At 38.9% G+C, this 14,887-nt stretch overlaps 1 protein-coding gene across 6 annotated transcripts in view; it reads right to left on the reverse strand.

Annotated features, from left to right (window-relative positions):
* emid1 (EMI domain containing 1) overlaps positions 1–14,887 on the reverse strand; it is a 119,880-nt gene that overhangs the window by 87,034 nt on the left and 17,959 nt on the right. For all 6 annotated transcript variants that reach the window (XR_003674855.1, XM_028458356.1, XM_028458354.1 and 3 more), the window contains exons 2-3: positions 11,243–11,356; positions 8,985–9,088 (exon numbers count right to left, since the gene is read on the reverse strand). Coding sequence is in view for 5 of the 6 variants with exons in the window: in XM_028458356.1 (XP_028314157.1) it covers positions 8,985–9,088; positions 11,243–11,356 (218 nt within the window). In the remaining variant the exon portion in view is untranslated. The remainder of the gene's footprint in view (positions 1–8,984; positions 9,089–11,242; positions 11,357–14,887) is intronic.

Here is a 14,887-nt window from a genome sequence, read left to right on the forward strand (position 1 = left end):
CTTTTTTGCACATTTTTTTTTTCCACTTTCTTTTTTTGGCACTTATAAACCCTTCACAGCACTTCCTTCCTCCTAATCTCACATGTGACCCATTATTGTCACTTTAACCTCTTTTCAACATATTTCCTGCTTATTTTTGCCAACTTAACCACATTTATGATTAGTCACGCCCATTTTTTTTACCAGTTTAAACTACCGTAAATGTTCCTACTTTTTAAATTATATTATTGTGTTTGACACCAAAAACTCTGCCGAAGTGACTTCCAAACACATTTTTTAGGTTTTCAACGACTAAAAAGTGTGGCAGAACAACAGTGGATGTTTATTTTGGGATTTTACACGGAAAGATCGAAATCCGGCCAAAATTGAATGTCTGCAAGAGTGAAGCGATATCACAGGAAAACTGGGAACAAACTAGATCAAGAAATTATGAGAATTACTGTCCTCATTGTCTTGTGAAGAAACAAGAAATCACAGAAATAATGAAGTAAAAACAGATCAATGGACACATCAATATCCCACAATAAATGCAAACACAATGGCTGTGTTCGAAATCGCACATTTACGTACTACTCATACTAGGTCTAATGTCAAAGTTAGTATGTAGTGCAAGAAATACCCAGATGTACAGTATACTATACAAGTATGCACGGTGGGTACACTAGTCATACTCAACCGCCCCATGATGCATTGCGAGCGGAACGTAAACTCATCCTGTGACAAGGCTTCAAGCTAAAAATCAAACATCCCTTTTTCAAAATAAAAGCACCTCTACTTTTTACTCTTTTGTAAATAGGGCTCTTGTTTAGAAGTTAACATGAAGTTTAGATAGTAGCACAATGGCGAGTCTCCGAAAATCTCCAAAATGTCGACATGAAATGTGTTTCTGTGAGTTTTATGGATGAAATGACCACATGTTGATATTCTTCTTGGTCACTTTTTCGCTTAAAATGTTTTCAGAACTTTCAAAGGTGGAGAATCAACAGAGATATTTAGCCTTAGAGTGCTTCAGGGTTTTATTTAAGCATTTAAGCCCATCTAAAAGGTCCAATTTGAGCATTTTGTGACACTTTCAGAAAAGGACACTACATTAAGCAATAAAAACATATTCCTCCATGTTGATTGAACTATTCTCACTTTGGGTTTATACCTACTGTATGCGGTCAATGAATAACTATTACAGCACTCCTCTTGAGTCAGAAAGCACTGACTGGAAGAGCTGAACGTCTAACCTCATCTAAGGCTCAGGTCATCTTCAGCTGCTTCCAATTTCGTCTCAGCACTTGTGTGCAACGACCATTTACATAACTATGAATATCAGCTGTTGGGGCCCTTTCTGCCACATGCTGCCTCGCTGTAACAGAGCAATTTATGTGTCTTTTGACTCTCCTTTTTAGAGTATCGGCGCAAACTCAGTAGGAACTTCCATCAAAGCTTTCTAAAAAATAAGTTGAGACAAAATGAATGGCCACATTTACATGAGAGCTTTAATTCCATTTTAATTTAGAATTAGGATTAAATCCTCGATCTTGTATACTTTCATTCTGCTTTCTGCACATCCTCGTCTTGTCGCGGTGATGCAACATAATTCACAAAGATATATGGACATATTACACACATACGGACACCAGCAAACAAAACAGGCTTCAACGGGGGACATGAAGGCCTCCACCAGGAAAACAAGGCTTCATTAATCATCATAAAGTTCTTTTTCCACCCAAAATACTGTAGATGAAGGTAGAGCAACCGATGTATTAACCGCTGGCTTTGATTGATCAAAGTACGGTTGTCTGCCTCCTTTCTCCACTATATCTCCCTACTACTCCTCAGCTGAGGAAAGTGAAACAGTATGTTATTGTCGAGCTGCTGCTTTAAAGCTACAATCAAAATAAAAGTTAAAATAGTACTTATATGTTCTGCTATGTTGTAGCTGAAAATAATTGGTTTGTTTTGTGTTTTTTTCTGGTAGACCTAAAGCGGAATTGAATAAAGACGAATTTTTCACGTAAACCTCTATTCAGAAATGACTATTTCCATGTAAACACGAAGCAGAATACTTTGATTCTGAATTAAAAACACCATGTAACCATGTCCAATGATCTGCTTGTTACAAATGTTCCAAATACCACCTGAACCGAGCTCAGGTGACCCAACACTCTGTCGGTGCAGTGAGATTCTGCAGCTCTGTGTGGTCTTACGGGAGTGCGAGGGCAGGTCACCTGCTGTTGTGGGGCTACTTTCCCCTTTGACCTTCGGCTGGAGTCCCTTCGCTCACAGCTACTCAAGCTTTAGCTTTAAAACAGCTAATCACAGGGAACAGCTGCATCGCTCGCTGAACAAATCCTCAGCCCGTTGCTCTCCCTCCTACACACACACACATCGACTCTGGCAGACAGACACACATCCTGCCACACACACCCACTCCACTAATGGCAAGCTGCAGCCGACTGATGTTTAAAGCGCGGGTTTTAGCGTGTACGCCTGTGATAAGCCGTGCTGAGCTGTGAAAACACAGATTACATTTCTGTGGCTTATTAAAGACAGCCCGCCTCTGCCTTCCAGCCATACCGTAATTGTGACCCAAAAAAAAAAAAAAACCACAGCCTCTGCTTGGCTGCGAGATACGGCTTGATGGGGTCCCCCAAGACGGGAGCTTTGACAGCCATGCTAATTCAAGTCCGCATTCTCCCATTTGTTTTACTGCACGGCGACCCCCTCCTGTGATAAGCTGCAGCCATATTTTCTTTAAAGCACTTCCTCAATAAATCAAACTACAGTTTGTGTGTCAACTTTTCTCTTTAAATGTCATTCTCATCATTTTATGATTCCATCAAAATTAGCAGAGCAGTGAAAACAGGGTGTTAATCCCCCCTTCTCCCCCCCATAGTACTGTGTGTCAACCATGAGTTTAATATCGTTGATTTTAGGGAGTAAACCTGATACTTTTCCCGTCTTAAAATTGCTTCACAATGAGGTATAATTTTGATAGTTGTGCTTAAAGAAGCAAAGGCTTGGATATACCAAATGACAACAAGCATTTACTTACTTGAAATGTCAAAGCGAACCAGGCATAAATCCCCATTTTTTGGCAGGCTATGAAACTTTCCTCATCTGCAAATACTTGGCTTTTTTTTCCTCTTAAGCTCAATCAGAGATACATACCATTGTGTTCCAGAGTCAGACCATATTTCCCAAACCTCATAGAAAACTATTAGTGCCCAGTAATTACGCTATTGGCCTGGAATTTCAGCCAAGTCCAGCGTTAAGGGTGAGCGAGTAAAAATAAACACAGGTCAAATGTAAAAGGTTGCTATGCACTGTTGTGTTATCTGACTCGACCCCAACTGTGATGGAGTACTTTTATCAGCATGGATGTGATGTAATGTTTTGCCCTTTCTCTAAATGTGATGGTCCAAAAAACCCTTAATGACATCATGTCCGGACCCCCTCCTTATTAAAGCCTCAGTTTTCCCACCTCTCAGAGACACATTATCCTCTCTACAGTTTGGACCTGTTGATATGTTGACCTATGAGAAGGACACAAGTGAACAACTCTCTCATCCATGTTATCAGAGTATCAATGACAGCACTCAGCATATATTAGTCTAGGGAGCCAATGTGGTGTTTGTTGGTGGAATGGGGGGGGATGATGATGTATGCTCGGTGGTCACACTAGTCATACTAAACCGCCCCATGATGCATTGCGAGCGGAATGTAAATTCAACCTGGGACTGGCTTCAAACTAAAAGTCAAACATCCTCTTTTCAAAACAAAAGCATCTCTTCTTGTCTTCCATTAGTTTTGAACGCTTTTGTAAATAGGGCTCTTGTTTTGAAGTTACCCGGAAGTTTTGTCGGTAGCACAATGGCAGGTTTCCGAAAATCTACAAAATGTCTGCATGAAATGTCTTTCTGCGAGTTTTATGAATCAAACGAGCTCATGTTGATATTTTACTTTGTCACTTTCGCATTTAAAATGTTTTCAGAACTTTCAAAGATGGGGAATCAACGGAGATATTTAGCCTCAGTGTGATTCACCATACTTATGGTATACAGTATAGATATAAATATAAACACACATACATATACAGTACCTCATTGAGGTTGTAGTGAATAGTACGGAGTGTGCCATTTCCAACACAGCCACGGTATAAGGTGGTATGGATACCGAGGACACTGCTCGACAATATGAAAGCTTTTGATTTCACACAGTAGTAATTAATGATGTCTGTGGCTTTAGTCAGACCTGTGTTAACATGCGCACACAGTCATGCACTCATCTGTTGACAATCCCAGATGCAGAAATGTAGGAAGTTTTACCTGTGTCGGGCTCTGAAATAAATATCAATGCTTGTCGACAGAAATACGAGGCCTATAGTGTAGGCCTCATAGATCAATTAATGCCAGATCATTTTCCACTCAAGTTTGTTTTGACGTCCACTGTAAACACTTGGTTTATTAACGTTGCCGGAAAAGTTTCACGCATTGCATTGTGGGATATGGCGCCCAGTGGACCAATGCATAGAAGTGTTTTTACTTCATTCTCACTGCGATCCATGTGTTTCTTCTCCAGACAAGGATGACAGTAATTTCCCAACGTGTTCACCCCACCGGACATTCAGATCCGGTTCTTTCCATGTAAGCCACAAAATAAACATCCACCATTGCTTTGCCACAACTTACAGTGAAAACACCAGAATTGTGCTGGGAAGTCACTTTGGCAGAAATCACAGAAAGAATGAAGTATAAACACTTCGATGCATCTGTCTACGGGACTCCACATCCCACAATGCAATGTGTGAATCTTTTCCGATAATGTCATCAGAGTGTTTACAGCGGAGATCAAAACAAATTTTAGAGCAGCAGTTTCATCCTTTTACATATTTTTTTCAAGCACTTGAGCTTTGATTTATTGATCTACAGACCTGCACTATATCTTTATCTGATAAAAAATATATATATATATATATTTTCTCCAGCAGCCTTAAATCAATGCAACTTTGGAGTGGCAATTTCAACCTTTTAACAAAAAGCGAATTAGAAGATTAAAAAAAAAAGAAAGAGGAGAAGAAAAAAGGAAAAAAAAGAAAAGAAAAGAACGAAAAAGAGAAAAAAATTAAGAGAAAAAGGAAAAAAAAAAAGAAGAAAAAAAAAATCCATGTAGCTTGGACAAATGACTCGTCAGATTTTTTCTTTTAGCGACTAAAATTTGAGATGAATAGTGGAAAGCTAATAATACAAGAAAAAATAATAATGTAATAAGTGTAAAAGTTATACCTAATAATGTCACTGTGAACAACACATTCTGGAGGCTGTATGTGTTTAAAAGCATTGTGGTTATGTGTAACTTTAACTGTGAAAGATAATTGGTCTCTATTGACATTAAACAGAGGAGCTTTGATTACTGATCCTTTTTTAAACATTTTTGACTCCAACAGGTGCTCATGGTTGTCTGGAAACCTACAAAGTTGTGTAAGAGATGCAGCAACGCTTAGATAAACCATAGCGAGGGATAAAAACTAAAAAAAAAGCTTATATGGCAAATCTTTTCCTCCTTGAAGCAGCTCACCAGGCAAACAGCGATGGCGTATCAGGTTCTGTTCTGGCAAGGCGCTCAGCTCCCACAGCAGGAACAGAACAAAGCACCAGTAGCCCTGGATTGTGTTCACTGTGCCGGGGTGTAAAATACCCCGTGAATGAGACCTGTCACTTCCACTCAGCGTCGCCTGTGATCTAAAGCACCCCAAACGCCGCTCAGATAAGTGACTATAATCCCAGCATCCCCGCTGGCTCCACAGCCCACTACTACCATGACAACTGCAGGGGAATCTCCTCCAGCAACAACTTAATTGGATCATTTCCTCCCAGTTTCTTTGCTTTTGTTGAGTAAAGCCTGTGTTGTCTGGCTATGAATTTGTTTTTGACTTTGACTGAGAGTTTGGAGGGATTAAAACAAGCAAAACTTCCAAAGCAGCTTTGTGGTGTGCAAGTGTAGGCAAACAGTGGAAGGCAATGTGGGGGAAAAAAGGTCTAAACCAGACTAAATCACACTGGGTATGATGGATACTGGGAGCAGCTCTTAAGGTTTTATGAAAGAAGAGAAGAGAAAAACAGACTGTTTTATTGCAAATCTGGAAAAGCAAACGATGCTTTTCAATGGGGTTGGGCGAATTATCGAGATTCAAGATATATCCTGTTTTCTATTTTGGTGATATAGAAAATTACAGTATTGCCTATATCAATATTTAAATATATTTCTTACAGCTTGTTTTGTTTTAAAATACTTATTTTAGGAGTTGCTGTTTTCGCTACTGCTTAGAACAGCATGAAAAGCACAGTTTGATGATTGTTGACTGTGTTCTAACCCAGACCCAAGTACCCCTTTTCTCCTGTTTCTAAATCCAATCACCCCATTCTGTCCGACTGTAACATTTTGCTTAAAAAACTATTTAAAAACCACTATAGAGCATAAAGATAGAATGAATGAGTGATAACCTATATCCTATTTTGTAGAAAGAAACCGTATTTAGTGCAGTGGTTCCCAACCTTTTCTGGATCGTGACCCCATTTTGATATGAAGAATTTCTGGTGACCCTAAAGACTTTTTTTTCCAGAATTAGTTTTTGATCATGTTTTAGCTTGGATATATATATATATATATTACTGTGTTTTAGTTGCACTAAATTTATGTTTCACAAAGTGAAATTATAGAAATATTTGTTTAAGGTTGTGTTTTATTTGATTTTTATTCTTTAAAAGAACAATAATTAAAAAATTTCAAAAATCGTTGAATTTTTTAGGTGACACCATTCAAACTCCAGGTGACCTCACAGGGGTGAGCCCGTATGTCCGGACGGAATGTTTGGGGCCAGATACATGATGGATTTCTTTTCTCCTCTACCCACGTGCTATGTTCTTGAGTTTCTGTGTGACTGTGTTTTGCTTTTGTGCACGTACGATGAGGAGGTTTTGTCCTAGTTCTGTACTGTCCTCCCCAATAGGGAAGTCAGTTTAAAACCTGCTTTTTCCCCTCACCTCTCCTCCTGGTGTTCTCCCATTTTTCATCTAAATACGGGGCGCCTCCCATTCCCATGGTGACCCACAGTTCTCCCGTTCTGATCCTCCCATGTTATATGTGATTGTCTTTCCATGTTTCTTTGGACGGGATGAAACTGAAATATTTCTACAGCACTTTGTGATTTTTATCTGTGAAAAGCACTTTATAAATAAAATTTACTTACTATAGTTTCTATCATTTCCAGTCCCTACTTTTCAAACACTTTTGAAAGCAAAATAAGAAAAGTTCAATGACATGCACTCACATTTTGGGAACCACTGGTTTACAATGTTCAATGTTTTCTCATGAAATCCCAATTTTATTCTATTTTTTTTTTGCCTAATTCACCAATTAACCTTTTAGCAAAATCCACATGTTTGAAAACCACCAGCTCTGAAACAACTGGAGAGATTTATTGTCCTTGTTGTTTTTTAGCAGATCAACAATTTATGTTACACCCACCCAAGTCGTGTCTCTTGGCATAAACAGATGCTCCACCCTTCAGCCCACACTGCAGGGAGTGGGGACAACTGCCAGGGGAAATCATTATACAATGACTGTGTGAGTGCATGAGTGGGCAGCCACAGTAGTCCAAAAATGAGAACAGCAGCTTTAGCACTCAGCTAAAGAGGATGAAGACAAGTTTCCAGTGGCACTGTCAACTTTAAATCCCAATAACGTATTAACTCTTACAGGTCATACAGAGGATAATGAAGTTGAGCGTCAAAGAGAAAGTGTTTAAAGTTCCAAAAAAACTTTCAGGAGATCATATTTCTGACGTCTTTTAGAGCAGTGGTTCTCAACCTTTTAAGCCCACGACCCCCAAAATAAAGGTTGCAGAGACCGGGGACCCCCACTGTACCTGAAGGTGGTTGAACACAGACATGAACATTGAAGAACAGTCATGTGGAGACAGGGCCATCTATAAGGGGGAATAAAGAGGAGAGATTTTTGGAGCTCATCCATAAAATCAGCAAAATGGTTGAGATGATGGTCCATTGTTCTATGAATCTGTGATGACCACATCTATTTATCTGAATAATAGCCACTTATCCAGGAAGTTGTTTATTATTTGTTCCATAATATATGGTCATTTTAAAGGTGTAAATCCTTGTTTTAATCAGAAATAAAATGGGTTTGGTTTGTGAAAACTGGAGCATGTTTTTTTGTTGTTTTGTGTTGAGTAATTACTTTCTTAGAGTGACCAAAAATGGACAGAATAAGTGTTCAAGGTGTCAATATTAGAACAAATAGTTTAAACTGGCAAATAATGTGCATGAGAAACTGCGAGTGTGGTTAAATTGGCAAAAAAAAAATATGACGAAAAGAGGTTAAAAGTGACAATAATGGGTCAACATATGTGACATTAGGTGGGAAAAGTGGTGGAAAGGGTTTAAAAGTGCCGGAAAAGTGAAAAAAAATGTGCAGACAAGGCATTCAAATTTGATGAAGTGGTGGCAGAAATGGGAGTAATGTAGCAAAAATGCATTAAAAGGAGCAAAAATATGGCAAGAAAAAGAGATGAAAATAGGTTAAAATGTGACAAAGTTGGTGTAGTTGTAGAAAAAGGGCAAAAATAAGCAAAAATTGGCTCAAATTGTTTAGAATATATTAATTTCTTTAAGGCATATGACGAGCCCCTCCGAGCGATTCAAAATGGGGTCCTGACTCCAAGGTTGAGAACCCCTATTTTACAGGACAAAATCCTCATTTTGTGACCTAAGTAAATGTGTGCCTAGCACACACACGTGTGCTGCGGTGATGCAGATGAAGAAACCAAACAGGAAGCAGGAAAAAGGAGAGGCGAGAGAATATGAAAACTGACACTTTTCTGCAAAGTTAGCCTCCTCTCAGCGGTGTTTATAATGGTCAGTAAAAGCACATGTCTGTGACTTTGTGAGAAAAAGTCTATATTTGAGCCAACTCACCTTCTTCACACGCAGGGCCGCTGAATCCTGGACAGCATTTCCACTCTAGAGAGGTGACGGTGCGGTACACCACTTTATAGGAAGGTCTCACCACCGTCCTGTAACTGGAAACAAACAGGAAGTCCAAATTCATCCCCTGCAATTATGAACGACTGGTGAGTTTAATTTAGGAAGTAAACTGGAAAATGGAGGTTTGTACATTAAAATCTATATATGTCTTTTGGTGCTTATCTATGTAAAATGAAAAACAAGATGAATACATGAACATTTTCTATTTAACAACACATCATACCTTCTATTATTCCAAACAATTCCTGCCACTGCCAGCATTAAAATAACATTAAAACTAGGCTTGATTAAAAACAAACTTCTTCTACTTTTTACGTTTTAACCTTAAACTGATTAAAACCAAATTGTTATCAAAACAAGATATGGGTCTCAGTTCAATTTTGCATGGCCCTAAAATTATATGCACAAAATGACAAAAAAAAAGATGTAAAATTACGGAAAAATACACAAGGACAACACAAATAACACACATAGAATAAACAAAAAAAAAAATACAGAAAATGAACCCAAAAAAACTGACAAGATGACTACAAATATACAAAAAAACAGATACATTTACTAAATGACTAATGACATCCACAAAATGAGTTAAAGAAAACAAAAGTTGCACAAGACAACAAAAACACAGAAATTACAGAAAAAAGACAATGGCAACAAAACTATAGATAATGACCACAAAAATAAATTGAAAAAAACTTAATAAATACATAAAATTACAACAGGAACACACAAACGAATCAAACATGATAGAATATGACTAAATACACAAAAATAACACAAAAATAAAAAAAATATGAAAAATTACTCAAAAAACTCAAACTCAAAAATAACAGAAGTATTTAAAACCACAACACAAATGCACAAAAATGGCTCCAAGAACACACGAAAACCTTTCGTCCTGTATCAATGCTCAGATTGATAATTATTCTAAATGCTAACATGGATGTTAATAATGTGACCCTCAGACCAAACTATCCTAAATTTTTCGGCCCCCACTGTGATAGAAGCTGCCCATCTCTGTCATAAACATATTTACTACTTTACTTGAAGCTCATCTTAATCACTGCAATATATATTCGGTGAGAATCAGTGCCTTTAACAAACACAGTGGGTGTGTCCGAATAGTCCCTACTATCTCCTTTCCTATCCACTTTCCATTAACCCCGTGAAATCATCCACGGTGTTAAGGAGTTAGGAGACTTTCTAAAGGAGACTTCCCATCACGTTGTTATGACAATCAGTCGCACTTCCACTAGGTGATGTAATAATCGAACAGTGGTGAAGGTTAGTGACGTCTGCCATGGTGAAAAAAACTAAACATTTCCAAAATTAGAACACTAAAATATAACATTTATTACATATTTATAACACTTTCCCCTGTGCCTCTAACTGCTGATATTATGTCAAATATCGCAAGGTTTGAATGTAAATCAGAGGAAAAGATGCTACCAGGCTACGAGGAACAAAAGTGAAACTAAAAGAACATCACATTGAGAATGGTTCCTCACACTCACCTTTCATTCAGAAATCCACATTAATCCAAAAGAAGTATGATTTTACAAAATTGTTACATTTATGCAAGATATAGGCCTACATGGCGTAGGCATACAAATGTACAACTGCACAAAGCACATAATGTGGCTAAAAATGATCCCTTCTTCCTGAATGACTGAGTGCTCTGTTTTCAGTCATTGTGAGTTTCCGTGAACGCTCAGATGAGCGGGTCCCTTTATATGTTGTCGCCGTAAAGAGTTGTGGGGCAGCATTATGTGGTCTCCTTTGGTAAAGGATGCATCAATGTATCCTAGGCTAAAGGAGGTTATAAAGGAAGCATTGAGCCTCCATTCCTTAGCTTTTAGAGAATTGGAATGCTCCTTATCATGGCCGCTACGTAAACACTAAGGAAAAGTGGATAGGAAAGGAGATAGGAGGGACTATTTGGAATGTGCGTAATGTCACACCCTTTCGTGTCAGTTGGGGGCAGTATGTAGCCACCGCTTTGTTTGCTTTTTTAATCATGCTTTCAGTGGTGTACCATACATGGAATAAACTGAACTACATAATGAGACAAGTCATTGCATTAACATGGGGGAAAAAAAACTTGGAACATTCACTCCAGTCACAATCTAACCTAATATACTCATTATTTTGGTAACAGTGGTAGAAACAGCAGCTGGTTTTGGCCTCACCTGCCACCCGTACATCCCTGAGGCCAGCGGCATGTCTGGTAGACCCTCTGGAGGATGGTCCCGTTCTGCACCTGGCACGTCACTGTTTTTGTGACTGTATGAGGACACCAGTTCCTGGATGGAGAAAAGCAGGGTTTGCTTTAGGAACAGGATTGTCTCAGTTTGTCATCTTTAAACACTTCATCCCAAAAAGAAAACGGGGCGAAAAGAGTGTTTATTTATAAAATCACTTTCAAACAACAGCAGTTACAGAAGGTCACGCTCACAAGAGTAAATTATGCACAGAGTCCGATTCCCTCCGGTGCAGTATTCCCACGTGTCGTTCTTCCCTCCCCTCCCCCAACCTTTTGTTTTGAAACTTCCTTACAGTGTTTACACAGTTTTAATCAGGCACGAGACTTGCCCGAGTGCATTGTGGGCTGTATTTACAGTGACTCCACCCATACACATCTGTTTACATTGGCCTCTCAGAGGAGGCCAGATTAACCAGTGAAGTCCCACATGTGGAAATAAAAAGGTCCAGTGCAGAGAATAAAGCAGATAGAGTCAGTGCTGCTGATGAGAAAAGAGGATTCACAGGTCAAAGGTTAAGGGTAAGTACTTTTCTCTCTGACTAAAAGGAAACATGTTTAACTTTTTAAAGTTCCTTTAAATAAACTGCACAAACGTTCTGCATCTTTAATGTCCTCCACCAAGCACCAAATCTCCACTTGGCCAAATATTGGGCAGTTATTCGGATCAGTGATCAGATCATGATATCATGACAGTGTTTCCCACACATTTATTTATCTGTGGCGGCCCACCACAAATAGATTTTTGCGCTGTTTGCTTTGTCTCTGTGTATGTAGCGTGTAATTACAACTCCTTTACAATTGGTGGCGGTATGCCACTGGTATGTCAACTCTGCCAATAAAACCAAAGAAGAAGACACCATCAGAGAAGAAGACGACGACATTGCAGAAAGACAAGGCTGAAAACTTAAAACCACCGGAACAAAGATACAGGATGATGTGATGACGCGTCCAAACACCGCGGTCAGCGTGCGTGTTTGGAAACGGGCCAACGTTTCCGTGGAGCGGCTGTCGGTTGAGACGGAGCGAAAACAATGAGTTACTCTCAAGTGTCATTTATGTTTCTGTCACGTCAACGCCTGGCGCCATGAAATCCTGACTGTTCATCAGCAGCATGAATACAGCTTTAGAATCGGTCAGCACACGTTTCACAGAGATTCTCTGCACTTCATTACGACTGATTTAATTTGACTCTTTCAGCAGCTCAGTCAGTTATAGGCCTGTACATTATTAGGTCAAGTTAACCATGCTTAGTATTTTATTTTATATTATACTGTGTATTGTTGAAATGTCCCTGCTAAATACATATTTTCATTTAAATGTCAGAATCATTTACTTTGGTTTTGGCCAAGAATTTGGGTGCATCCCTAGCAGTGACGTGCCGTCAGGGTAGGCAAGGTAGCCAGTGCCTACCCAAGGGTGAATTGATATTTTCATTATTTGTTTTAATTATAATATAATTATAAATTATTTATTTTTCCATTTCTAATAGCCTACAGTACCTATAAGTTTGAAAGTGTCTGCATTTTGTACGTTTCAAACCCCAAATTACTAAACAGCGCTATTTCCTGGAACAGCTGCACGGTCCAACTCCGCTGTAAGGCAGAAGGAGGCCACGCCCCCTCCCAAAGGCATGTTGCTCCTCTGCCTCCGTTCCCATAGCGTGTTTTTACGTGTTTGTACATGCGAATTCAGGTCCCCAAGATGACAACCATTTACGTCCAAAGGCAGTGTAGAGAGCTGCCTTTGGACGTAACCGTGCTATGCTAAATGCTATAAGTAAGTTCACAGTGCATTAGTGAATTGATGCCATGTGACCGCTGCTGCTCCGTTCTCTAGCTAGTGGGCGGGATAACACTACAGTCATGATGACAGCGATTGAGATGATAAAGAAACTTTTTTTGAGGAAAAACGACAGCTTTTAAAAGATGGAGACCAACACCTGAGTTCCTCACTGAGGCTGTTCTGAGTTGTTGTTGTCATTTTCTCCATGTTTCTGTGTTTCCAACACAAACAACGGATGCGCTGCAGTGTCATGAGATATATCTTGTTATGGATGCTATATTAAATAATTAAATAATTTCTTTAATGATGTTTTACGATGTTGATTTTGTTAGATGGCTAAATGCTTGTTCATGTGGATCTTGTTGGGTTTTTTCTTTCTTAATATGAATTTTATATGTTGATAAGCGCATTGTGATGACTTTGTTGGAAATTGCTTTATACAAATAAAATTGATTTGAATTGAATTAACACTTGACAGCAGAAACATACTGTATGAAATTGTCATTGGTGGTCTCGATTTGCAACGTGCCTACCCAACCCTAGTGGTCACGGCACGTCACTGATCCCTAGTTATCATAAAAACCTCTCAGTACAAATATGTGGGGAAACAAGTCCAGAAGTCTGAACAGCTTAAACTTATCATGTTAGATGAGCCTGTCTATATAATAGTAGCTGGAAAATGTGCATAAACATAAACTAATGCTGTTTTTAGTGTTAGCCAACTGGCTAACCACTTAATGAGTGTCGAGCTGCTGCTGCCGGTTGGGCAGTTAACTTTATTATTATTTTATTTAAAGGAGCATTGGGCAGGATCTAGAAGTCCGACTCCATAGTGACACCACGGTTGTTAGTTTAACTGCAGCCATCAGCCAAGCCACCCCGGGAGCGTGCATCAACTGTTTTGCGCCCAGAACAGCAGTACAAGACGTATCACAATCTGTTCAAGGCTCATTCTCGTTGGTTGTGAGCGCTTTATCACCCATTAGCATTAAAAGTCCTGCTCTTTGCTCCATTAAGTTTTTGGTTTTTTTAATTTAAGTATATTTCATCTTATTTATTGTGTTATTTAAATGTATTTATTTTAATTCAAGTCTTTTTCTTTTTTGCATGCGCATATACACATATATTTATATATATAAACGTGTATTGAAAAAAGCAATGAATTCATTTCTGCACATAAATGAAGCATGAATCATTAGTCTTAGGATTTGAAAAAGGATGGTGGCTCAGGAAAAACATTGTTGTTGAATAGCATTCTAGCTCAATTAAATCATATTTCAATGTCAGTAAGTCAAGGGCAATTTATATTTCCTGTTTGAATCTAAATATTAGTTGTCCATAGAGACCACAAAGGCCTGTGTGTGGTTTTAAACTGCAGTCTGTGTGTTCTTTTGCCAACGTGGGAGGGTTTTCTTACTAAAGCCTGTTTGTCCAAAATGTGGGACCATATGTGTGTGTGTATCAAAGAGGGTCTACAATAAAGGAAACCACCACTGGTGGAAGACGTAGAGCAGCTTTTAACCAGCTCTCATTAACAACCTCCACATGCTGCGGTAGCCTCAAACGTGCCACTGAGCAGGACACACTGATAGATGTTTGTGGACTACTGCACAGATCCATTGTTAGGGGGATGGGAGAGCGGATTTCAAAGGCTTTTCTTTTTTTTTTTAATACACGGACCTGGAAGGATGTGGAGTGTGACAAGTATTCGTCATTTATAGGGGCTCCTATTTTACGTTTCAAAACTTTCAAGGGTTTACTCATTTATCATTTTAAACTTTTTAATATA

Source organism: Gouania willdenowi, chromosome 9, assembly GCF_900634775.1.
Source record: "Gouania willdenowi chromosome 9, fGouWil2.1, whole genome shotgun sequence".
NCBI lineage: Eukaryota > Metazoa > Chordata > Actinopteri > Blenniiformes > Gobiesocidae > Gouania > Gouania willdenowi.